Source organism: Raphanus sativus, chromosome 6 (assembly GCF_000801105.2).
Source record: "Raphanus sativus cultivar WK10039 chromosome 6, ASM80110v3, whole genome shotgun sequence".
Lineage (NCBI taxonomy): Eukaryota > Viridiplantae > Streptophyta > Magnoliopsida > Brassicales > Brassicaceae > Raphanus > Raphanus sativus.
In genome coordinates, this window is record NC_079516.1 from 19,332,737 (window position 1) to 19,358,671 (window position 25,935).

A 25,935-nucleotide genomic window follows, 5' to 3' on the forward strand; every position below is an offset into this window, starting at 1 on the left:
TACTTTTTATTTTTAAAAGTTGCAAATCAATCCTATTTAATTTTAATTCTATAAAATTTTCATGCAGTTTTAACTTTGTTTAAACAAAAGTTTCATTAAAAGATTGTTAGGTAAATAAAAAGTGTGATTCTATGTTTATAAAAACTGTATTTTTTATAAAAATAATTGTTTTGGATATAACTATAAAAGTTTAAAAATTAAAGGATTATTTTGAAAATAAAAAGTATGCCTCTATAATAGAGGATTGCTATTTTTTTTCTCTATTTATAGAGGAAAAAATAACATTCCTCTATAATAGAAGTGGATATAGCAATGGGTTAGAGCACTTTTTACTCTATTATAGCATTTGAAAGTGAATATATCAATGAGTTGGAGATGCTCTTAGCCGTAGCGTCTTCAGCCATCCTTCTAACCTTTTAACTAATCACACACACAACAAGTCCTCCTTCCTTTCGTTCTAGGGTTTCTTTATTTTTACTAGGCTCTGGTCCGCGCTACGCGCGGATAATATATAATTAAAGATAATTTATAATTGATTTGTTTAAATATTAAAGATAAGAACTATTATAATTTAATATTATATTTTTAACCTATAAAATAATGTTGTTTTCATAAGTATTTTTTGTCATCCAACTTTTTAAGCTTGAGTTCTTAATAATTAATTTAATTTTAGTCCTACAAAAAAATCTTTTTGTTGTGTATTCAGAGTCTATTTCTTATAAGAACAAATATACGCACCTTTAATTATTCAAAAAAGAACATACGTCCATTTTATCTTTATAATAAACAATTTTGATGATAATTAGTTTAGCATTTTCTAATTATAACTTTATATTACAAAAACATAAACCTTATATTACAATCTTAAAATGTGTTTGTACCCTTATTCTTTATTTGGATTTTGTTGGATTTTTTTTTTGTTAAAATTGTTGCTATCTCCTCCCTATTTTTGGAGAAAAGGACAAATAATAAGAATTGAGAGTAAAAATTAGGGTTGAGCAAAAAATCCGAATTTGAAAAACCGAATCGAATCCGATCCAAAAAAGTAGTTACTAACCCGAACCAAAATGAATTAAATATTTGAACGGGTTCAAAATTTTGGTATTTAGAGAACCAAAACCGAACCCGATCTGAACCGAAGTATTTTGGGTACCCAAAGTATTTCGGATACCCGAATATATCCGAAATAGATTTATATACCTAAATATATTAATCATTTTTAGATTTAATGTATACTAAAACATCCAAAATATATAAGATACTTTTAATTTTTCAAAAATACTTGAAAATATATACAAATAGTTAAAAGTAAATGTCTAAAATAGCTGTATGCTCAAAACATCAAAAATATTTAAAATATCTATTGATTTTTTATTCAAATATTCAAATCGAACTAATTTATATGTTATGTTTAGGTATTTTGACATTTGTTATTTATATCTCTATGTATTATATTGTTTGTTTATAGATTTGAGAAATTTGAAGTATATAATGAATTTTAAAATTTGTAAAATAATTTAAATGCGTTATCCAAACCTGAACCGAACCCGGACCGAGATTTAGAAATATCCGAATGGAACTGAAATCGTTGAACTCGAAACCCGAGTAAACCTGAACCGAATCTAAATGGGTACCCGAACGCCCACCCCTAGTAAAAATCTATTTTGAGAGTTTGATTAATTATAAAACTGGTGTTATAATTAATTTTGACGTAACAGGACGCTATCTTTTGTTTTTTTCCTGAATATGAAAAGAGATTAAATAGAAATGCATGTATGAATTATAAAGTCACAACACTTCTTTGTGTTTCTTTAGGATAAGATAACAAATACATGTCTGATATAAAATTACATTTTAAGATATCATAATTCATATGAAGCTAACCTTTAATTATATGATTTTGGCAAACATATTTTTTTTTCTGAAACTTGCAAACGAAAATTCTGTGATTTGATATTAGATTTAGTGATGGTATCAAACTGATAATTTAGGCAACCAATTAATCACATGAACCATTGAATTTATTTAACTAGTATTAAACCTTAACAGTTACCACATAAGAGTAACTAAACCTTAACCAAGCAAACAATCAAATATCATTTCGTTCATGCCTTACTAATGTTAAAAGTGGAGGACAATGGATAACTACCACCACTTCGGCTCGGCCTATCATAAGGACCACTGGCTCGGCTTCTATATCCTCTTCCCTCATCTCCTCCACATATGGGCTCACCAACTCTATCACCATAGTAGCTGTCACTTCCTGCACTTAGGACTACGTCTCTGTCAAAAGATGGGGCTCTGTATTAACTCGTTGGAGGATGTGATCCACGACTGTATCTATCACCGCAAACAAACTGATCTGCGAAGGCAGCATACCTATGAAAAGTATATAATGGATCTGGGGTTTTATGTCACACAACTAAAGCAAGTCAATCTGAATAATGTAACAAAGATATTAAGACTTTTACCTGTCACTGGAGTACTGATCAAGGGACATGTAAGCTTCTCTAGAACATGTCTCTAATACCAAAGTGTGCTACTATGTAACGTTCGCGGTCTACACGTCCAACTGATCCTCAAAAAAGCAACGCAGGAAGAAAAAACACCAATGGGTCCACCACAACCACCATAAGCAGTGGGAATCACGGGATCAATGCAATACGATAATACTCATGGGGAGAGAGCTTCTTAATGAACTTGGTATTTCTTGTACTTGAAATCACCATGAGATAAACCATGGGAAAAAGGGAAAACAGTAATTGAGAATATGCTAAAGCCAAAAGTTGCATAAGTTCATTTTGAGGTGGTGCAGCAATCAAGAGTACCTATTCCAAATGTGCCATCTTCGGTCCATTTTCTTCTGGATCAAGTTGCTGCTTGGTTGATACTGAAACACCGCAATCATCACTTGGTATAACAGCTGATCCTTTTGTGTCCACTCCAGGCAGCTTGGCTTGAGGGACATTTGAACCTCCCTATTTAGACCATAAAAGATTCAGAGATTACATATGTGTCAGAGCAGCAGATATAAGTTAGGAATGGGGACGTACTTCTATAACAAAGGCTGACACAGGTGGACGATCCAGCACAGTAAATATAGGGGAAATGGTGAAGGTTTGGTGCTTTGAAGTGAAATTGAAAGAGGTTAGCTTGAGCTGGAATGTGTAGGTGCTACAAATCTCAGTAATGAACTGATGGAGGTCCCTATCAACCTTAGCATTGACCTCTACCCTCTGCAATTCCCGAAAAATATATATTTTGAAATTGTGGTTCTTTAAAAATAGCTAAGGTCAATAGTAAGACATTATTATCAGAGTATATCACAATATACGCAGCTTAAAAAGCTTCAATATTGTTGGTAATTGTGGCCATCTCCTCATCAAAAGCCACTAAGAAAGCTGAACCAGTCTGGTCAGACACAGAGAGTTCCACACGGAACCTGTAAATAGTGCATTCAAAAGCATTAGCCTCATGGAATATATGGAAAATGGGTTATAATAAGATGGAGAACAAAGTATCAATTTCCCTTACCTCAGTACACCCACAGCATTAGTCTTATTACAAAAGAGACATGTGAATGAAGATATTTCTCGCACCAGTTTCTTTGAACACGTGGAGCAGCCATAACACCAACCTTTATCGGCATGAGTTTCATTCATTTTGGCAGTGCATAAAAACTCAATTATCTGTGAAACATCAAAAAACACGTATAGTTAATTGCGGTATTTACTTGGGGTTTCAATTTATATAGATGATGTAGGGACAGGATTCACATCCTCCCACAAGGCCCGAATAATAGATGACCCGGCCCACTGACGGCTCCGCGTCGGCCCGACTCTCGACAGAACGGCGCCACAAAGCCCGTTGAGTTGAAGTAACGACGCCCGGCCCACGGACGAAAAGCCCATCGAGCTTAGGTCACGAAGATTAGGTCATGGGATCAAGAGGACGTCAGCTATAAAAGAGGACGAAGGGACAACGAGGAGAGGATCCGAAATCACGCTCACTCACTTGGCGGCTAGAATTAGGGTTTTCATCTTGTATTCTCGCCGTTGTACTTTTCCGACCGACAGCTTCCGAGCTCCGGTCTCTCTTCCTCACCGTTTGTTTCCTCTTTTGTACACCGACTAAACTCTTTCTCATCTGAATAAAAACGTCTTCGACTAAACCCACAATCGAAATCTGTCTACTTTAGCATAGAACCGTTTTCCGATCAAACAGTTGGCGCCCACCGTGGGGCAAAGCGAAGTAACGTCAACACCAGATGGGATCGATTAACGACGGTTCCACCTCCGGCGAAGAGCAGGATGCTCGTGAGCCGACTCCAACCCCAACACCGGCGACTCCCCTGCCGGTGCCACCACCAGCATCTATCGACACCATTATGGCGCGTCTAGCTCAACAGGACGCCGCCCAAAAGGCAGTAACCGACCAGCTCACTGCTCTCGCTGCTCTCATCGCCCCCCTTGCCGCGAACGCCGACGCAACGACGGCAGCGTACCGGCGACAACTTTTCGCCACCGAGAGGACGGCCGGCGCCTTACCTACTCAAGACGACGCTCCCGACGCCGACGACCGCGTGCCAGCGCAGACAACCAACGCTCGTGGAGACGCCTCCGACGTGCAAACCATCAACGAGCTCGCGGCGCTCAAGCAGTCCATCCTCGACATCAGCTCGCAAATACACCACGTGACAACATCTGCTCCGCAGATCGAACGCGTCCTCGCCGAGTCTCTCCGAACCCCATTTTCCGCGAAGATAACCAATGTTAGGCTCCGAAAAATGGACAAGCTCCGCTTGCCGACTTTCGACGGACTCTCTGACCCGACGGTCCATGTCACATCGTTCAACATCGCTATGCGCCGTGCAAATCTCTCCGACGAAGAGAAAGACGCCGGCTTTTGCCAGCTCTTCGTCGAAACCCTAGAAGGAACGGCTTTGGCTTGGTTCACCGGCCTCAAAGAAAACTCTGTCAACAGCTTCCATGACCTCTCCACCGCCTTCCTGAAGAACTATATCATGTTCACTCGCGAGGAAGCAACCGCTTCCGATCTGTGGAACCTAACCCAAGCCAACGGTCAGAGTCTCCGCGACTTCATGGAAAAGTTCAAATCTGTCGTCTCGAAGATAGACATCCCCGACCAGATCGCCGTCGAATCCTTGAAAAACACCCTTCACCTCAAGTCTACTTTCCGAGCCGACCTTTACCGACACCCGACGCGTTCTCTCGCAGATGCCATAGCGCGTTCCCATAACTTCATAAAAATGGAGGAAGACACGAAGGCAATCATCGGACGACAGAACGCTGCAAAAGACGCAGCAGCAAAGCAGAACTCAGCTAAGACGAGTGATAACCGACAGGAGCCGAGGCAACATTCCTCCGGCAATCCGAAGCGCAACTTCGCGTACGCCGTCGCTGACGAAGCGGATCCCGCATCTACTGCCGCAGTCCGAGAAAAAGGGTGGAACGTCTACAACCGCCCATCTTCCGAGAACGATCTGAAAGGCCCAACGTCGCCCGAGCCCTCGGGCCCTAACGCACCCCCTTCCCGCAAGTACTGCGCCTATCACAAAGTCGACACTCACAACACGAATGAGTGCAACGTTCTCTACAAACAGTTCTTGTCATCCGTGGAAAGTGGAAAGCTGGAGATCGAGCCACCCCCCAAACCAAAGCCCAAGAACGGCAAAAGCTGGAGCAAAAACAAGGAAAAGAAGTCTCAGAAATCCAAAGAGAAGCAACCTCAAGCCAAAGCGGACGACGAGGATGCTCAGGATAAAGACGACTCATCGGCTGACGAAGAACAGCCGAGGAACCGTCGGCGAGTAGAGGTCATCCTCTCCAAAATAAGTGACTCTTCGGACGACGAGCAGACTGCGCAGACTCCTCCCCGAGTAAACGCTACCGACGCAGAAGGGACCGACCTTCGGGCTTTGCTAAAGCGAAAGGCCGCAACTGCAGCGATCCTCGTACCCACCGAAGCTCCGTCCAACGGTCCCACAGATAGCGCGTCCAAATCCCGAAGGATCGATCCGGATCACCCTTTCCAAGTTTCCGATCTACGCGACAGCCTCAACTCTAGGGTTGACGACCTGAGGATAAAGCTCAACCGTTCCAAACGATCTGACCTGCGTAGGCACTTGGAAAAAGCGAAAGAACGCCATTCCACTACCACTGCAGACGACGCTGGGACTAACGACCTCCGCGAACAGATCGAATCTCGACGCAGAAGTCGATTCCCCCGGATCAGCGTAATCATGGGAGGATCCCCCCTCTGCGGTGACTCCGTCAGAGCAGTCAAAGACTACAGGCGACAAGCCGTTACCTCCAGACGTTGGCCTTCGTCTGCTGGAGACGACCATCAAATAACATTTTCCAGCGCCGACGCACGGGGCGTCCACATGCCTCACAACGATCCACTCCTCGTCGACATCGGGATCGGAGAATGTCAAGTCACCAAAGTCTTGATCGATACCGGGAGCTCGGTCGATCTCATCTTCCGCCACACGCTGGATAAGATGGGCGTTGATCTGCAGAACATGAAACCATCTTCTCGCACCCTTACCGGATTTAACGGAGCTTCGGAGCAGATGCTCGGTACGATACGCCTCCCCGTCTATGCAGGAGACATCGTTCGCACGGTAAAATTCTCCGTTATACAGGCCAGAGCGCCGTATAACGCGATTCTTGGCACCCCCTGGCTCCATGCAATGAGAGCCATTCCGTCGTCTTACCACCAGTGTGTCAAGTTCCCGGGCAAGGACGGCAGTACGCAAACCATCCGTGGAGACCAGCAGGCTGCGAGAGAAATACTCATTGCAACGGTGAAACTCCAGCAATCCGTATCCCTCATCAACTCCGTCTCCAAACCTATCCATAAAGTATACCCTCAGAAGGAAGAAATCCGCGAGGTCCCGCTCGACGCAAACGACCCGACAAAGGTCGTACGAATCGGCGCTTTTCTCTCGGATGAAATGCAAACCCATATCACCTCTTTCCTCCGAGAGAATGCCTCAACATTCGCCTGGTCCGCAGCAGACATGAAGGGAATCGATCCGACTATAACCTCGCACGAGTTGAACGTCGACCCCACTTTCAAACCAATCCGGCAGAAAAGCCGTAAACTCGGGCCCGATCGATCGAAAGCAGTCAACGAGGAAGTAGACCGATTACTCGCAGCAGGATCCATCACCGAGGTCCGGTACCCCGAGTGGTTAGCAAATCCGGTTGTCGTCAAAAAGAAAAACGGGAAGTGGCGTGTCTGCGTAGATTTCACCGATCTCAACAAGGCATGCCCGAAAGACAGCTACCCACTCCCCCATATCGATCGACTGGTCGAGTCAACAGCAGGCAACGAACTGCTTACCTTCATGGATGCCTTCTCGGGGTATAATCAAATAATGATGCACCCCGACGACCGAGAGAAGACCGCTTTCATCACTGATCGGGGAACCTACTGCTACAAGGTCATGCCTTTCGGCCTGAAGAACGCTGGAGCGACTTACCAGCGCCTCGTCAATAAGATGTTTGCTGACAGACTGGGCAACACCATGGAAGTATACATCGATGACATGCTAGTCAAATCGCTTCACGCGAGCGATCACCTCGACCATCTGCGCGATTGTTTCACGACGCTAAACGAGTATGGGATGAAACTCAACCCGGCCAAATGCACATTCGGCGTCACCTCGGGCGAGTTCCTCGGATACATAGTGACCCAGCGAGGCATCGAGGCCAACCCGAAGCAGATATCAGCAATCCTCGACCTACCCAGTCCAAAGAACAGTAGAGAGGTGCAGCGTCTAACGGGCAGAATCGCGGCCCTCAACAGGTTTATCTCCCGATCAACCGACAAGTGTCTTCCTTTCTACGAGTTGTTGCGAGGGAACAGACGATTCGTATGGGACGATAAGTGCGAAGAGGCATTCTCTCAACTCAAGCAATACCTCACTACACCACCGGTCCTCGCGAAACCGGAAGTCGGTGATATCCTGTCTCTTTATATCGCAGTCACTTCTTCAGCAGTTAGCAGCGTCCTCATCCGAGAAGACCGAGGCGAACAGAAACCCATTTTTTACATCAGCAAACGCATGACCGAAGCGGAAACCCGCTACCCAACTCTGGAGAAAATGGCCCTTGCTGTCGTTACCTCGGCTCGAAAACTCCGCCCCTACTTCCAGTCACACAGTATCGAGGTTCTCTCCAACCAACCTCTACGGACGGTGATGCAGAACACGAATCAGTCAGGAAGATTGACTAAATGGGCAATGGAACTTAGCGCTCACGACATAACGTACAAGAACCGCACAGCGGCCAAGTCACAAGTCCTTGTTGATTTCCTCATCGAGCTCACGCCAGAGCTCGAACAAGACCTCGTCCTACCCAGTAACAACTGGATACTGCACGTGGACGGTTCCTCCACGAACAAAGGCTCGGGCGCAGGCGTCCAGTTGCAGTCGCCAACCGGAGAATTGATCCGACAATCCTTCACCTTCGGTTTTAACGCTTCAAACAACGAGGCAGAATACGAGTCTCTCATCGCGGGACTCCGTCTCGCCCAAGCAGTCAAAGTTAAACGACTAAGCGCGTATTGCGACTCCCAGCTTGTCGTCAGTCAGTACCACGGAGATTACGACGTACGAAACGACCGAATGGATTCCTACCTTCGCATCGTCCAAGACCTAGCCAAAGGTTTCGAGTTCTTTGAACTAACGAAAGTCCCCCGAGGGGAGAACATCTGCGCAGACGCTCTCGCTGCCCTTGGTAGCAAGCTCCACGATCAAGTAAAGCGGACGATTCCAATCCACCGAATCGAGAAGCCCAGCATTGATCAGGAAGGAGGGACCGTTGCTTCGGTCACCGAAGCGGCATCTCCCATTGACGATTCCCCCACGATGATTGACGATGATCAAACAACCGACTGGCGTCTCGAGTTCATTAACTTCCTCGCCCATGGAACGTTACCCACGGATAAATGGGAAGCAAGGCGATTAAAGCGACGCAGCGCGCATTACGTCGTCACCGAAGGTGAGCTCCACCGATGGACCGCCACTAAAGTTCTCCTCAAATGTATCCATGGCGAACAGACGAGGCTCGTTATGGCCGAAACCCACGAAGGCGCGGCAGGTAATCACTCAGGAGGACGAGCTCTCGCTCTGAAGATCAAGAATCTCGGGTTCTACTGGCCGTCAATGAACACGGATTGCGACTCCTACGTTCGTCACTGCGACAAATGCCAACGCCACGCTTCTACGATCCACAGTCCGACCGAACTCCTCCGAACCATGACCGCACCATACCCTTTCATGCGGTGGGGAATGGACATCATTGGCCCATTGCCGAACTCCAGGCAAAAGCGCTTCATCCTTGTCTTAACTGACTATTTCACAAAGTGGGTGGAAGCAGAGGCATACGCAAACGTCACCGACAAAGAAGTACAGAAGTTCGTCTGGAAAAACATCATTTGCCGTCACGGACTTCCTTATGAAATAGTCACCGACAATGGATCCCAATTTATCTCGCACAACTTCCGTGAGTTCTGTGAGAAATGGAGAATCCGTCTCAACACCGCGACGCCGAGGTACCCGCAGTGCAACGGACAAGCCGAGTCAACGAACAAAACCATCATCGATGGTCTGAAGAAACGACTCGACCTCAAAAAAGGATGCTGGGCAGACGAACTAGATGGCGTACTATGGTCTCACCGCACGACACCTCGGGGAGCAACACAAGCTACCCCCTTTTCGCTAGCATACGGAGTTGAGGCAATGGCACCAGCCGAGGTTAACGTCACCAGCTTAAGACGTTCCAAGATGCCTCTACACAACGAGATCAACCGAGACATGCTCCTCGACGCTCTGGACAATATCGAGGAAAGACGCGACCAAGCGCTACTCCGTATCCAGAATTACCAGAACCAGATCGAGAGCTATTATAATAAGAAGGTTCGATCCCGACCTCTCGAACTCGGAGACCTCGTCCTACGCAAAGTGTTCGAACAATTGGGAAGGCCCGTACAAGATTACACAAGTCATAAGGCCCGGAGTTTTCCGACTTGAAACTTCTCATGGAGACGCAGTACCTCGCGCTTGGAACTCCATGCATCTACGACGCTTCTACTCGTAAGGTGATCGTCATCAAAAAAAAAAAAAAAAAAAAAAAAAAAAAAAAAAAAAAAAAAAAAAACCCGGGCAAGTGCATCCTTCGGTCACTCTTGCCCGTACAACCGAGTAAGTGCACTTCACGGTCACTCTTACTCACAAAACCCGAACTACGAATGGCTTGATCCTCATCCGAGGTACGTAGGCAGCCTTAACCGGTCCAGCTGTAACAAAAAAAAAAATCAATCCTTCTCCTAGAAGAAAATCCCATAACACGAGGGCCCGTCCCCTCATAGCGATATCTATACGCGAGCTCGGCCCGGCCTTCTCGCAAACGTACAACGATATCCGCTCCATCGGCGAATGAGTCCTGATCAGACACATATTCGTGGGAACATGGTCACGTCGCTACTACTAGTCGGCGCGCCCGAGGCAATGACTCTATTACTTCGTAATTTGTAAAGCAACGGTTTGGCCAACCGAAAACTTTGGAATTACTTCGAAATCAATAGAACCGTCAATGTCTGAAAATTTTCTCTAAGTTTAAAAGAGTCCCACACTCGTCTTTACATTCTCAAAAGAAGAAGCGATAAAGATTAAAACAATAGCACACATCCTTTTAAACAAAAGTTTGGATTCCATCCACCGTTCCCTAAAAAGAAAGCCATCGTTTGCCCCAAAGCTGAGTCGATCGGCAGGCAATTTAATAAAGTACTACAAGCTTTAAAAGCAAAGCCTAACAAGGCACAAAAAGAAATATAACAAGGAAGAAGAAGAGAGGATTAATACTTAGCAAGATCCTCGGTCACATCCGGTCCCTGCTCCTCGGACCTCCGAGCTTCCGTCCCCAGTCCCCCGGATCCATGCTCCTCGTCTTCACCTTGTTTCCCAGATCCCTCGACCTCCTCCTCTCCTTGGTCGTCCGCCTGATCATCAGCAGAAGTGTCCGACACGAGAAGGATCAGAGATCCCTTCCCAGCCACGTCCGAAACAGGCTCTTTCTCCAAGGTTCCTTTTTCCAGAGGCCGGTCCGTGGAAGTCAAAGCGCCGGTAGGATCGTCAACCGAAACCATCTCTCGCGAAGAACCGTCGCCGAGCTCCCTGTGTTCACATCCTTCAGCGATCGAGTCCGAAAGAGCAGCCGCGTCATTCGGATCGATCAGATTGGTGTTGGACCCGAAGGTGTTAAGGCCCGCTAACATCCTCTCGTCAACGAACTGAGAAGGCAACACGAGCGGAGAGAGAGTGAGGTCGCTTTCTGGGATATCTCCCACTTCGAGCTCCTTAGCCGCCTGATCGTAATCCTTCTCCCGAGCCGCAAACATATCAATGGTGTCCTGCGGGATGTCACGGCCTGCTTCCAGCAGAACCTCGAGGCAAGACCTCGTTCCAAACGCCTGATTGTACATGGCGTTGGCATCATCAAAAGGTCCGCGACGCTTCTCCCGGTCCATTATGTTGCGAAACCGCCTGTTGCATTTTGCGATCATCTCAGTTTGAACGCGAATCCGCTCCTGCGTCACCTCGAAGACCCGAGAACGCTTCAATCGTTCGATCTCCTTTGCCTGGTGATCGATCTTCTTTTGGCACTGCTCAAGGATCCGTACCTGATCCTTCTCGGTCTCTTCTTCCTTCTCCTTCATCAGAGCTATCTCGGTTTCAAGGATCCCCACGGTTTCTTGAACGACGCCCAGCTCGGCTTCGGTAGCAGCCAACTTCTCTTTCTGGGCCTTCCGACGAGAGATCGCACGAGTCGCCTTCGCCTTGAGTTTATCGGTCTCCGCCGTCCACTCGGCCTTCTTCCTTCTAATAAAGGCATCCTTGGCCTTCACCAGCTTCTCCGAGCGCCGCAGCTCAGTACGAGTCGCCTTGAGCTCGGTATCGTACAACTCCACGACGAAATTCATGCTCCCATCACCCTGCAAAACGAGAAAACCAAAATTGCGGTTAACACCTCGACGAAAATACTTCCAGCTATAAGACAAGAAGAATCCTTACCCGAAGCTTGGCTTGAGCAGCGTCAGTGTACTCCTTCTTGAAGATAAGATCGTTCAAGAGCAGTGGCCGGGGACCACCGTTAATCTGACTCATCAGCTCCGCGCACTTGCCCGGAGCGTAGATAAGGGGAGTCGTCCCGTCATACTCAAAAGACACCTTATCCGGGAACTCGGGAGGACCTCTCCTCGGGGCGGAGCTTCGTCCAGCCGGAGGCTTAGAAGTCGATGGCTGACTCACGGCCGTCGTAAGGACGGGAGCCGGCGGATCCTCGCTTTGGGCGTGCCCCTCGCTGGGACCCGTTTCTTTCCTCTTCCTGTTCAATAGCAACTGAGCCTCGGGGGAAGAACGTCCCGTCTCCTCCGCGGAATCAGCAGCCGCATCCCCACCATCACCTTCCTGAGGACCAGTCTTTTCCTGCAAAAGTGGCCCTTCGCCGGCTTTAGCTCCCTTCTTCTTCTTCTTCTTAGGAGGACCCTCAGCATCTGGACAACCGACAGACTCCTCCTCCTGATCCACTTTAGCCGAAGAATCGCGCCGGGACCTCTTTTTCCCTTTCTTCTTCGAAGGACTGGGAGTTATCACCGGAGCGTCCTCGGAAGCCTCCACGACTTGCTGAACGTCCACAGCTGGATTCTCAATCGGAAGGTCTTCAACAAGAACCGGAGATCCGTCTCTCGAGACAGCTAGCGGGGGACTCTCGGCAACAGGCGCCGACACACGGCGCGGAGGATCGGCTCTCGGGAGGTTTAGCTGAGCCCTTATCAACTCACTCAAGTTCGGCTGAGGCCTCATCTTCCTAGCGTCGTTGATTAGCTTCTGAATACGCGGAATGAAAAGCGAAAGACGTCTCTTACCAGGAACGCTACCCAAGGGAATGCTCGAATCCCAATCCCCTGCGAGAAAACACGACAAAAGATTAGCCATCGGAGCGAGCCCTCGCAAACTAAAAAAAAAATGGAGCAAGTAAAGGAAAGAAGGCAATACTTACTTCTCGATATTCTATCGATGCTCCGGCGAATCCTCTCCCGAGTAATCGTATTCCAATACTCCTGATGAAGCAAGGCAACCTTACGAGCGCTCGTAAGAAAATCCTCCGGGTATACAGACGATGTCGGATGATCAACTGCATAAACGACAAACAAAAAAAAAACATAAGGTCAGCAACTTGAAGAAGCGTCCGAGATAATCAAAGACGATCTACCAATATCAGGGTTCCATAGGACCCGATAGTCGTCATTTGGAGGATCCTCGAAAGCCGACTCATCCGCCCTAATATAAAAGTAGTATCTCTGCCAATCGTTCGTCTTGCTCGGATACCCGGTGACTACGTTATAGCTCGGGCGCATCTTGACAACCCAAAGCCCATCGTTCATCGTCTGAACGGATGTCAATTCCTCGAAGGCCCGAACACTTAACGACACGTCGTTCTCGGCGGCCATAACCATCAGCGCTACGGCTAGTCGGTACGATCCGTTCAGAAACTGACTTATCGCCGCGTCCCGACGTCTAGCATATGAAGTCACCAATCTGGGAATCGGGAACCACAACTTAGTGTCCTTCTGGAAATAGGACTCGTAGACGCATTGATAGCCGAGCGGAGGAGACCACGGCCTTTGATCAGACGAAGGGATCAGGAAAGTCACCCCGGTCCCTCGGAAATCACGGAGTAACCTCTTCACACTGCTCGGTGTCGATCGAGTTCCTTCCACGTTGTCCCAGTCCTGCCCCGCCACGTCAGGCGAACGGATGAATTCAGGAGGCAAGGCCGAGAGCTCTTCGAAGATTCCCTCGGGAAAAAAGACCGTCGGTATGTAGGAAGGGACGGGATCCCGGTCTCTCGCTCCTCCTTGACCATCCCTCCCGGACTCTCGAGTCCGAGAGGCCGTCCCACCTCTCTCCTCTCTGTGAAGCTGCGCTGCTTCGGACACTAGCAACCTCTGAGCACGGTCCATATTCTCCGTATCCATCATCGCCTCTCGATGGATTCGCTTGGCCTCATCCCCAGCTCCCGCGTCGGGTCCACTCGCCACCCTCTTCCCTTTTTGCTCTCTCGTTAATTTCCGACTCGCCGACATACCGCTATATATTCTACAACAACAACTAGAGAGAGAAGTGGAGGAAGAGAGAGAAAGTACCTGGTCTCGCGGAGAAGAAATGAGAGAAATGAAAAGGAAGGGCGCTATATATAGGAGAGAAGGATTCGCGTCTAATCGAGGCATCATAATTAGGTCTACCTGGGCCTAATTGGGCCTCGATTAGACATTAATTGCCTCATTAAACCAACGCGTCGCTTCGTCTTCTCGGAGAACCGGAGTAAACCGTAACGAACCGTCGGTTTAAACCGACAATCACCAGACCGAAACACCGGTCCGATTTCCCGCGATAACCAAAACTGACCGGAAAGAGCCAACGGTTCAGAGAGAATTCGATACCGATCTCCAAACCAACAAATTAAAGCTGCAGTACCGAGTGGACGTCGACATCCGAAACCGTTCACCCCGCGTCACCATAACTCGGTTCATCTATCATTCAAACCATCTCCTTCACAATTCATCGAGCTCGGCTCGCGCCTCCCATCAATAAACTGGGGGGGGACTTACTGTAGGGACAGGATTCACATCCTCCCACAAGGCCCGAATAATAGATGACCCGGCCCACTGACGGCTCCGCGTCGGCCCGACTCTCGACAGAACGGCGCCACAAAGCCCGTTGAGTTGAAGTAACGACGCCCGGCCCACGGACGAAAAGCCCATCGAGCTTAGGTCACGAAGATTAGGTCATGGGATCAAGAGGACGTCAGCTATAAAAGAGGACGAAGGGACAACGAGGAGAGGATCCGAAATCACGCTCACTCACTTGGCGGCTAGAATTAGGGTTTTCATCTTGTATTCTCGCCGTTGTACTTTTCCGACCGACAGCTTCCGAGCTCCGGTCTCTCTTCCTCACCGTTTGTTTCCTCTTTTGTACACCGACTAAACTCTTTCTCATCTGAATAAAAACGTCTTCGACTAAACCCACAATCGAAATCTGTCTACTTTAGCATAGAACCGTTTTCCGATCAAACAGATGAGACAGTCACCTGAGGATCGGCAGCGATCACATATACTTCACATTGGTAGCTTCCCAAAACGGAGATGCGTGAGACAACGATTCGACTGCGAGGCTCCGGCTTCAATTCGGAAATGGTGTCTTGGAAGTCGCTATTGTTCTTCAAACCGGAAGGGACACCGGTTTGTGCGACGGGTTTAACCGGACTCGAGGGAACCGCCGCTTCACTGTTCTGTCTTCACTGAGTCGGAAAGACAGGAAATCGTCATCGCAATTGCACAGTCAGAGGATTTCACAAAGTTTGATGAAAAAAATGAACAAAGTAGGAAACTTAAATAGAATCCCAGATGGGGAAATCGAAAAGAATCCATTAATGAGATTAAACTTGTACAGGAGTGGGGATGGAATTAATTGTAAGCAGGTGAAGCGATGCCTGGTCAGAAGTTGAAGCCCAAACGAAATAATGCCGGGCCAGAGAAGTTGAAACCCAAACAAAGTAGTGAAACCCGTCTGACGTGGAGCAAAGCTCTTGTCCTATTGGTCGATTTAATTAAGTGATGTGGATACCTTGAGAGTTGAGGGTATTTGCCTTTTAGTATAACTAGATCCTTTTCCGCGCTACGCGCGGATAATATTTTTAAAATTTCTACATTTATCATTTTCATTTCAATTTTCATTTTAAATTATATTTGATTAATTTTTAAATTTGATTTTTTCGTGTTACCAGTTTGAAAATATTATTTGAGTACAATTCATTGGTATTAATGGATGATTTAGTTATATAATTTTCATCAATATACCATAAAATTTATACTATTGTCAAATATGTTTGTATTATATGTAACACAATTAACTAATAAAATATGAAGAATGGAGTGAGAGGTTTTTGAGTTATGTAAACAATATAATTATATATAGAATTTAAATTGGCTTAGTTTAAAAGATCAGAATCTCATCCGGAATAAATTCATAAAAAGAGAAAGTTCTCCAATAACCTACTCAAAATATGTAAGATCCTTTTCAAAAAAAAAATAAAAAATACTTGATAATATTTTTTACCTGTAATAGTTGGAAACTGATACTTGATTATTGATCTATAATATTATTTTAATATTACTAATAGTAAAATATTAATTGTAATAAAAAAATTTGAATTTAAATATTACATGAGTTAGAAGTCTGTAAAATCTAAAATATTTTATATTAACACAGTATATTTTTGTTCATTTATTATTGTTTTGTTATATTGATTTATTTTATTTGTATATTATTTTGTTAATAACTTAGTTTCTTTTTAAGTAATTCTAAAATTACCAAAAATATAATATATTTAAAATATTTATTCAAATATATCAAAAATATGGTGTCTCATTTTATATATGTTTGCGTTGAGCATATTTATTTTGTATTTTGTATATCTAATAACACCTTGTTGTGTGCCATTTTAGGGTTTTAATAAATGTGTTTTTCATTTCATTTTTATTGCTACGAACATTGTTTTTTATTGATCAATGATAATACAATTTTAACATTATGTATTATATTTTATTTTATATTTTTTATTTAATTTTTCCAATCTTCATGCTGTCATTTGTTTTAGAATAAATTTTAATTAGGTAATAGGTTTAAAGATGTAAATAAAATTGTATGTTGTAAATTTAAAAAATTTAGAGTAACTGGGCACTACCAACTAAGGAAATTATATTATGATTTTATTTTACAAAAATTTTTTTTCTGTGTATATGTTTTATTTTAAATTTTATTACCTTATTATTTAATTGCAGAGACTTGCTATTTCCAATTTTTATATCTTCATTCTATATTTTTGTTATTATATAAAGGATCAAATATTCTTTTAGTAGCGTATATAATATTTATAAATTCTTTGTGACTGAAAAAAAATTATCACAAATATACAATATATTTTGATGACATATATTTTTAGTTGTTTTTGAATCTATATATGAATTGTTTTTTTGGTAAAATTATATATGAAAATCCATTTGCAAAGAACTTGTATGTTGCTGTCTGTATATATCATGTATTCATTCTTTCATGATTTAATATTTATTTATTATTTGAACGTCATTTCTATTGCTTTCTTGGAATAACTACCAGTGATGACACATTTTCTCAACACTTTTTTTTTTGAGTGATGCATCAGTTTCTCAAAACTTTATGACAAATATTAATTAAATTTTGATTTTAACCAATATCAATGATTTTAGCTTCTCTTAATCTTAATATTTTAATATTTCAATATAATTTGAGTATTCCCTGTATTTGATTAGTTTCTAACTTTTTAATAGCATTTGACTTATATCATGTTAATAGACAACTCGTCCTAAATCTCAGCCAGAGTATCCAAAATTTATTATCTGCATGCACAGAGGCAGGAAAAACCTAACTGGAGATACACCTAACAAACTAACAATTGTTTTGATGCAGATGTAGTCACGCTCTTGCCAAAACCTAAATAACAACCTGCCCTCTTCCTTGCTCCATGATTGCTTTCTGAAAAGTGTGCTCACCATCTCCAGTTTCAATCAATCTATCCACCATCTTCACACAAGAAGTGATCATTATGGACCTGATACTAATACCACATTTATAGATTTAAACTGAGAAAAGCAGAGTTTTCAGTCCTTTCCTTTCATCTGCTTGTTGACCAGTAACTACCATTGTCAAGAAGTAGAACACCACCCAAAAATGTCAAAATAGTATATATCAGAAATTATTACCCGGAATAGTTGAGTCGTTAGACCAAATCACTATTGAAAACAACGTACGCCTCTCTAAAACCTCTCTGCATTCTGCTTAATGTTATGTCTCAGAGTCTGCAGTGAACAATTTTAAAAGATTAGGATAACTTTCTCAGATGGTTTTTGATTTCGAGAATTTGTAGAACTACTTACAAACTTACTTGGAATCAAGAGATTATAAAAATGTCACTTGGTTGCCTAAAATCCCTCGAATGGCTTTCTTATCCAAGAAGAGAAGGTGATGCTACGGATACATAATACATGTTTGATCCGATACCGAGCTTACGTCAAGTCTCTTTGGCAATAGCAAAATGATCACCTTTAATAAAACCAGAACAATATAAGGAAGATTAAAGTGAAAGATAAAAGTGTATAAATAGATATTAACCAGTGATCATTGATGTTGACACAGAGGTCTGAAGCTCTTCTAATGGTGCTGCACTATCATGTCGTGGAGGATCAAACATAGGCAACCACAACAAATTCCCATGGACCACCAGAGATTTTTTTTTCTTAGGTATCCGTCTTGGAACAGCTAATGACCGAGCATACTTATCGATTGCCAAGTGGTCTCTCTTCCTCAGATCAGCTCTTCTGTTGGAAAGAGTAAGAATCTGAATTTCATCAAAATAAAAAAAGGTTTTACATGTTTAATCATTGAAGAGGAAACGTGTTCTAACATGTAAACAAAATCAGTTTGTAGGTACCTGCTCTGGAGGCCCCTTTGCTTACTTGGTGCCAGTCTCCATTAGCATTTTTATATGTTGATGGGATTGAATCCTAAGAAGTGAATCTCTCTAATACCAGCTCTCGACTCTCTGGACTTACCAAGTATTCCAACCATAGCAGCATAAATATCATCTCGAGTCTCTGTTCTTGAAGCTCTAGCAGCTAAAAAACATTGCTTCTTCTTTTTCAACGTTTTTGAGAATACAGAGAATTACAACATTGAAAACAGAACTTAAAACCAATTAAAACCATACCAATATAACAGAGAAAATTATCTGAAAATAAAATACATTAGTTTCCTTGAATAAACAGAAGAATTGAGACTGTGGATAAGATCAAACTCACATGCATGATTGATCTGAGTGAACTGGTCCTGGTAAGATTTCGTTGTAATCAACGGCCGTTTACGGTGGAGAGCCGAGATTTTCTGGTGGATTTTAGTTTAGACATAGGCCTTTATACAGGAGGAGGAGTAAGGGGAGGTGAAACGAAACATTTAAGAAAATGTTAAAGATCATCATTGATTGTTTAAGACAATGCAAGAATTTAGAGATCGGAGAAGAGGAAGTGGAAAAGTCAGCGCAAGAGAATGCAAAGCTGTACACGAATATGGTTTTGGGATGAGATGAGCAGAATTATAATTTACGTAGCCCACCCGAAATGCCCATTCTGAGTCAGCGATAGTGATGTGGCAAAATCAAACTCTTTCATTGGCTGAATTTATAATCCAACGTGGCATAGCTCAGAGGGCTTCATATTCCCCTTTTAATACTTGTTTGATATAGATTTTTTTTATAACGACTGAAGGGTTTCTTTATATACACACGGCACCTAACTAATGGGCCTCCTATTGCACCCACCTGGCAAGTATGTGACGCCAAACCATACATGAAGAATATCAACAAAACTCTGGAATCAATTATCACTGGTAAATGAAATAGAGTTCAAAATAACTTGTTCTTATTTATAAATATAAAAAATACGAACTCACCCTTGTATTTTCAAGGAGAATGAATGCTTTCGAATTCTTTGATTTCAATTCCTCTGGCGTTGTCATATCTAGACTCATGTTTTGTCTTTGCTATTGATGGAATGTTTTCTCAGTGATTATTTTTTGAAAGATATATAATTGGAAGAACCAAGAAAATAATAAAGAAGATCGTGAGAGCGGTGAATGGCCTGCGCCATGGTATGTAACCATTAAGCAGTTTATGTGTTGTTAATATTTCTTTGAGCAACTAATACAATTTCTGACAATACCAAGAGGTATTGGGTTCAAACTCTAGAAGACGCAAATTATACAGATTATGAAGAAAAGAGTTATAAGAAATCTTCAGCATGGTTCATGATCAGTGGACATGAATTTCATAGGACGCTGTTCAGAGTGGCGTAATGAGACGTGTATTCTCATATGGTGGTAGAATTGTACAATCGTCTATCTAATATTTTTCATCGATGTAATGCATAACTAATCAGACGTTAAAATAAAAAATGGTAAAGGACAGTTGTTAAACATATAATTGTATAAAGATACTAGAACTTGATACTTGCCTCCGCGCGGTGTTTAATTTAACTTTTATTCAACGTAAACTCATAAAATATTGGTTTTATAAAAAAAATCACATGTATATTTTTATGTTTTGTAATTTACATATAGAATGTAATATATTATTTTATAATATAGATGTTGGGTAATAGTTTTTTATGTGTACATAATATTATATTATAAATTTTATAACTTGATGCAATTTGATGTATTGTACTATTTCTATATTAATCTGTTGTTTTTTGTTAATTTATTTTAAAATGAAACAACATACTAAATTTTTCATTTTTTCATTAGTTTTCTATGAGATATTTAATTTTATGATATTTGTTTTCTTGAAAACTAAACTCTCAAATTTTTTATATTTGACTAAACTAAATAAAGTAATACTATATTTAAATTTTTTATATAACATATATTATATATTTCACTTTGTATTTTTATTTTTATTTTCACCACAAAGAAACAAGAACCATTGTAATTAATTGATTTTAAATGCAGTAACACAACCTGTAAATAAAAGAAATGCAGAAAAATAAGTACTTAATTTATTATAAATATAATGGCTAAATATGCAAATAAAAAGAAGTATTTAATACTATCCATGTTTCCAAACAATTTTCATTTATTCTACTATACATGTTTTCCAAAAACTACCAAAAGATATTTCAGTTTTAATAATATAGATTGATGCATCAGCAAGGATCTTTTATGTTTCTCATTGAACTAAAAACATTAAGTACACATTACTTTTTTGGGATAAAACTTCCATCTTTCTTCTTTGATTTAATAGCGTAACAATAATTATTACAATGTTTGAAGACTGGGTAAATAAAATAAAAAGGGAGCCTGTATATATATTGATAATTCACACAGGTTAGCATATAACATTTCTTTTTTTTCTGTGATTAGATTACTATAATGGTTGATGTAGAGGCAGAGATTCTGAGGAAGCAAGTTTTCTTAAGTTTTGGATATGGGGACCCAATGCCAAAGTTTAGGAAGCACATATGGGAAAACTGACAAGATATGGCCTAGTGAAGATGGAACCATGGTTTGTAATCTTAGGGGGGTGTATTGAACCAAGAATTTTAGAAGATTTTGGGATTTGATTAAAATTCTCTGTTATTCAATTAATGATTCAGATTTTTTTTTTCAAATGCCCTGTTATTCAATATAGAATTTGTGAAAATTTATTAAATACCACTTGAAATCTCCTGTTATTCAATATAGAATTAATGATTTACAAAAACTATACCAAATCCAGTGTTATTCAAAGGTAGATAGTATTTAGAAATAAAACCTTGTGAAGAGGATTTGAGAATACATTATTTCATTTTTTAGTTAAAAACACCTCCCGTAGAATATCACCTCTACTGTTGTTATTTGAAGAGAGTTAAAAGAAAAAAAAAGCATTGCTTTGTCGTAAAAAAAATCCTCCTACTTTGTAATAAATTTTTCTAACCTAAACCAGTGTGAAACCTGAACGGGTGATTTCATCGCCTGCATCTCGGATATTGATTCAATTGAGTAAGCCATCTTAGAGAACATGACGGAGAGAATGAGGGCACGTTCATGGATCTCGGTCGATTTATCATATCTCAAAGCTTTCACCACCGTTTTGCTGAGAACTGTTGATCGCTTCAAGTTGCTTTCTTTTCAACTCAGAGGCTCTTAGAGAAGAACCAGTTCTTATGAGTTTGTTCTTTATCTTTCCCTCCCATCTCTCTCGTTTTTGGTTCCCAATATAAAATGGACGCCTTGGACAAATTGAATTAGTGATAAATTGATGAACTTTATGGTTCTCGGATTTCACTTACATCTGAAAATTTACAGAACATGAAAATAATTGGAGAGCAAATATATGTTCTGTGATTCGTCAAAAAAAAAATATATGTTCTGTTAAACAGAGACATGTTCTGGGTTCATGCGGTCTTCTTTCTTAGGACGCGAGCAACAAAACTGCCAAAGGAAGTATGGATAATCATTTGTGAATTATAGATAAGCATCATATTCTACTTGAATTTGATTTATTAAAATATTTATTTGGGAATCAAATATGAGACGTACTCACAAAGGAAGTAGTCTCTTGTCACCATCATCTTTACACGCAAGCTCCGATGATTTTGCTCTGTCATTCTCAGGATGCTTGTGTCTTAATTGGGTTTCATAATTTGTCTCAAATCTCAATGTCCCATGGTTCATAATCTTCATCGTCATCTTCAAATATACTTAATAGCCAAGTTTGATTTGTTTATGCATATTCGTAGTGATATGTACAGAACCCGTAAGAAAAAAGTTTTCTACCAAAACTATTATTTTTCTCTTGCAAATCACCTTAACAATTTTAAAATCTACAAACGACATCTTATCAAATCACCTAAATAGTTTTATTTGTATTTTTGAAATGTAATCAAAGTCACCCAAATAACTTCAAAACTCATTTAAATCCCACAAAAACTAAAATACTCTAAAACCTCCTAAAACTACTAATTCAATACACCCCCCTTAATGAAATATGTGGAATCATGAAAAACAAGGGAACACATTAAGACATGCATGTTCTTCTATAGGTTTTAATAATATGATCAGAATTGCAGACTACTTGAATTCCCAGCACGTGGGAATCAAACAGGGGCGGACCCATGCCTAAAAGGAGTGTAGCACGTGCCACATGCTCGAGAATAAAAACATTTTGTGTAAACCGTACATAAAAATCTTCTTGGCTCTATCGGCTAATTCATCCGCATAGTGCCCCACCCTTACCCAGTTCGAATCCCATCTAATGCACTCTTTTTCTTTATATTTTTAAACACTTTTAATCACTCTCCCAAAAAAATTCCTTTTTACTTTTGGTTTTGTGGTACCTAGCTTTTTTTCCTTTTATAGTTGTTTTTCTTTTCTTTAGTATCTAATCTATTAATTTAGGGTCCTATTTTTATCTACCATAAAAAATTGTTATTTAACTTTTGGACCTATTCACAACTCATTAGAAATTTATATAACATCCCTTTTATTTAGGTACAGCTATGATTTAGATCATACAATATATATCCTTTTAACAAAGGTTTATTCTTTAATTTGAATTTTGACTGTGCAAACATTAATACGAGTTGGTACATATTCACAAAATCTACTCAAAATCATGTATTAATATGGTTCTATTTCATCTTTGAATCTGTCGAAATCACATATGAAATAATAATTGTGTAAACAGAGAGACTACAAAAAAGTACAGCAAATTTATAAGAGAAAACAGAGCATTTCTTGACTATGTCTCGCGTTGTGCTTAACTCAAGACAGACTGAATTCCAGATAGACTGTAACTCTGAGAGGTCTTCGTGGTGGGTTATGGAAGAGATTCGGTTCTAAATTTCATTCATTATCTGGTTATAAATTAAATAGTAGATGTATTAAAATTCAGATTTAACAAATCTACTCTATTAAAATAGAGTTCTAAATTTATCTACTATTTATGTTGTCATTTAAATTTTGGACTCTTTCAAGTTTTTTAGTAAGCTATTTAATTAATTTTTAATGTTTTATTGATTACTTATATATAAATATTCATACTAAATAAAAATATTAAATATTAAATCAAATTTAACAATAAATTTAATTTTTAACTTTAGTTATAACAAAATCTGTTAAAAGATCTAACCAAATCCTACCAAACATTTTAAATGTTTTTGATAAAATAATGCATTAATTAATTTCGTAAATTAGTAATACAATAGTATTATAATCAATGTTAATTAAAATTTTGATCATAAAACAAAGAAAATAAAAGTTATTTTATTTTATAAATTTATCAGTATAGTCTATATTATAGTAAAATAAAGATGCTCTATAAGTTAAATATGAAAAATATATTTAATTGGTGGAAAATGTTTTTTAAACAATTTCATTTAAATAAATTACATTCATCGAAAACGGGTTAAAATTCGTAAGTTATGTAATATTTTATACAGAAATTAAATTATTAACATATGTTACACTTTTATATCTACAAATATATATATTATTTTATAAAATAAAAAATTGTAGATAATAAAATATATTTTTTGAAATGTAACAGAATAATTATGTTGTAAAAATAAAAGTAATATAATATTTTTAAATCTTAATGTAATAATAAAAAAAATCAGAAAATTTTATATCATAACATCCAAAACATCATATATTGATAAAATTTATTAATATAATATAATAGATACTACTATGTAAAAAATTTACTAAAATAATAACAATGTATTTACTATATTAATGTTTAAACACAACATGGAATAATATTAATGTTTAAACACAACATGGAATAATATATCATAAGCAAATATCAATCTACTTTATAACTAAATAAATTATAAAATGTATTGTATGCAAATTGTAAGACTTACAAAAATATATTCAATAAGGTTATATATTTGATTATTTCAGATTATAGTTTCTGTATCGAACTCAAAAATATATTAATAAGTAATAACAATCAATAAAAATATGAAAACAAATTACTATATGACAAAAAAAAACAAATCACTATGTATTAATAATCACGAATAAGAAGCTTAAATAATAAAATTATAGAGTTATGCGATCTATAATACTAAAGGAAAATCATATATTTAAAACTTTTACGACAATATCAAAATTGTATATTTGTAAAATGAAAATATCCGCACGAACGTGCGGGTCAAAACTCTAGTTAGTTTCTTTAAAATATATAATTTATTTGAAATTTACTCAAACAATTATTATTATTTTTTTTTACTGACTAGACAAAATAAAACATTTTTATTCCTTTTGTCACAAAATATTCTTCCTTTTATTTTTGTGACACCTAAACTATTTTTTTACCTTTGTTTTTATTCTTTTAAATTTTAAAAACATTTTAATAACTTTTAAAAACATTTTAATCACTTTGACACAAAATATTTTTCCCTATTAACTTTGTTTCGTGTTACCTAGACTATTATTTTTTATATAAATTTTTTCTGTTCCTTTATTTAGTATTTGCTTCTTCAAAAATATAAAATTTATTAAAAATTTACTCAAATTATTATTTTAATTAATTTTTTTTATCAATTAGACTAAATATAAATAACTATTTTATACCGAACTACTGTATGCCATATACTATTTATTTTTATTTTTATCTTAAACTGAATAGTACCTTGTAAACTTGTATATTTATTTTATTTTATTCTTTAGAAATAAGATATATATTTTTAAGAATTAATGCAAAATTTTAAATATTAATGTAATTTCTGAAAGAATATATTTTAATTTAATTTATTATAATATATTCAATATTTATATATTTTGCCACATGTTATATCTTTTTCTAGATCTGCCCCTGGAATCAAATGTCTTGCAAAAAAAGAAGAGGGAAAAAAATGATGAGATGACGCTTGGACCGTGTTCTGGTGAATGAAGACTGATCTTCTCTATTTCCATGTTCATCACAGAATATTTTGAAATTGTAGATTTAGACTTCTGTAAATTAAAATTTACAATCCAATACATAATAGATTGAGAAACTATAAAAAATCAAGATCTCATTAGCTTAATTTTCGAAAAAGTTTGAAATGTTCAAGTCAACCAAAATTAATACATTCAAATTTAGAGTCAAGATATATTAACAAAATTGCATATTAACAAAAACACAATTAATAACATAAGTAAACTAAATTGGAAAAATATTATTCAAAAGTTCCAGTAAATGGAAACAAATACATTAAAAGATTTGT

General features: G+C 39.5%; 1 protein-coding gene and 2 long non-coding RNA genes across 11 annotated transcripts; all 3 read right to left on the reverse strand.

The window, feature by feature from the left end:
• Positions 1-2,153: 2,153 nt before the first annotated feature.
• Positions 2,154-3,709, reverse strand: LOC130496479 (uncharacterized). 3 transcript variants are annotated; one of them, XR_008935620.1, is made up of 5 exons: positions 3,535-3,709; positions 3,054-3,442; positions 2,829-2,978; positions 2,472-2,715; positions 2,154-2,379 (listed from the first exon to the last, which is right to left on the reverse strand). It is a non-coding gene; the product is annotated as an uncharacterized LOC130496479 (long non-coding RNA). The 3 variants fall into 3 exon arrangements; XR_008935619.1 differs by having other exon boundaries at positions 2,154-2,362; positions 2,472-2,978; positions 3,535-3,708; XR_008935618.1 differs by having other exon boundaries at positions 2,472-2,978; positions 3,535-3,708.
• Positions 3,710-10,827: 7,118 nt separating this feature from the next.
• On the reverse strand, positions 10,828-13,043 carry LOC108836203 (uncharacterized). The gene is made up of 2 exons (XM_056987994.1): positions 12,104-13,043; positions 10,828-12,024 (listed from the first exon to the last, which is right to left on the reverse strand). The coding sequence occupies exons 1-2, from the start codon at positions 13,025-13,027 to the stop codon at positions 10,888-10,890; spliced, it is 2,061 nt and encodes a 686-aa protein (XP_056843974.1). The 5' UTR covers positions 13,028-13,043; the 3' UTR covers positions 10,828-10,887.
• Positions 13,044-16,940: 3,897 nt separating this feature from the next.
• On the reverse strand, positions 16,941-19,406 carry LOC108812089 (uncharacterized). Of its 7 annotated transcripts, none has more exons than XR_008935800.1 (5): positions 18,621-19,406; positions 18,302-18,527; positions 18,075-18,232; positions 17,893-17,988; positions 16,946-17,808 (listed from the first exon to the last, which is right to left on the reverse strand). It is a non-coding gene; the product is annotated as an uncharacterized LOC108812089 (long non-coding RNA). The 7 variants fall into 7 exon arrangements; XR_008935797.1 differs by having other exon boundaries at positions 16,949-17,988; positions 18,621-18,823; positions 18,988-19,406; XR_008935799.1 differs by having other exon boundaries at positions 16,950-17,713.
• Between the last annotated feature and the right edge of the window lie 6,529 nt (positions 19,407-25,935).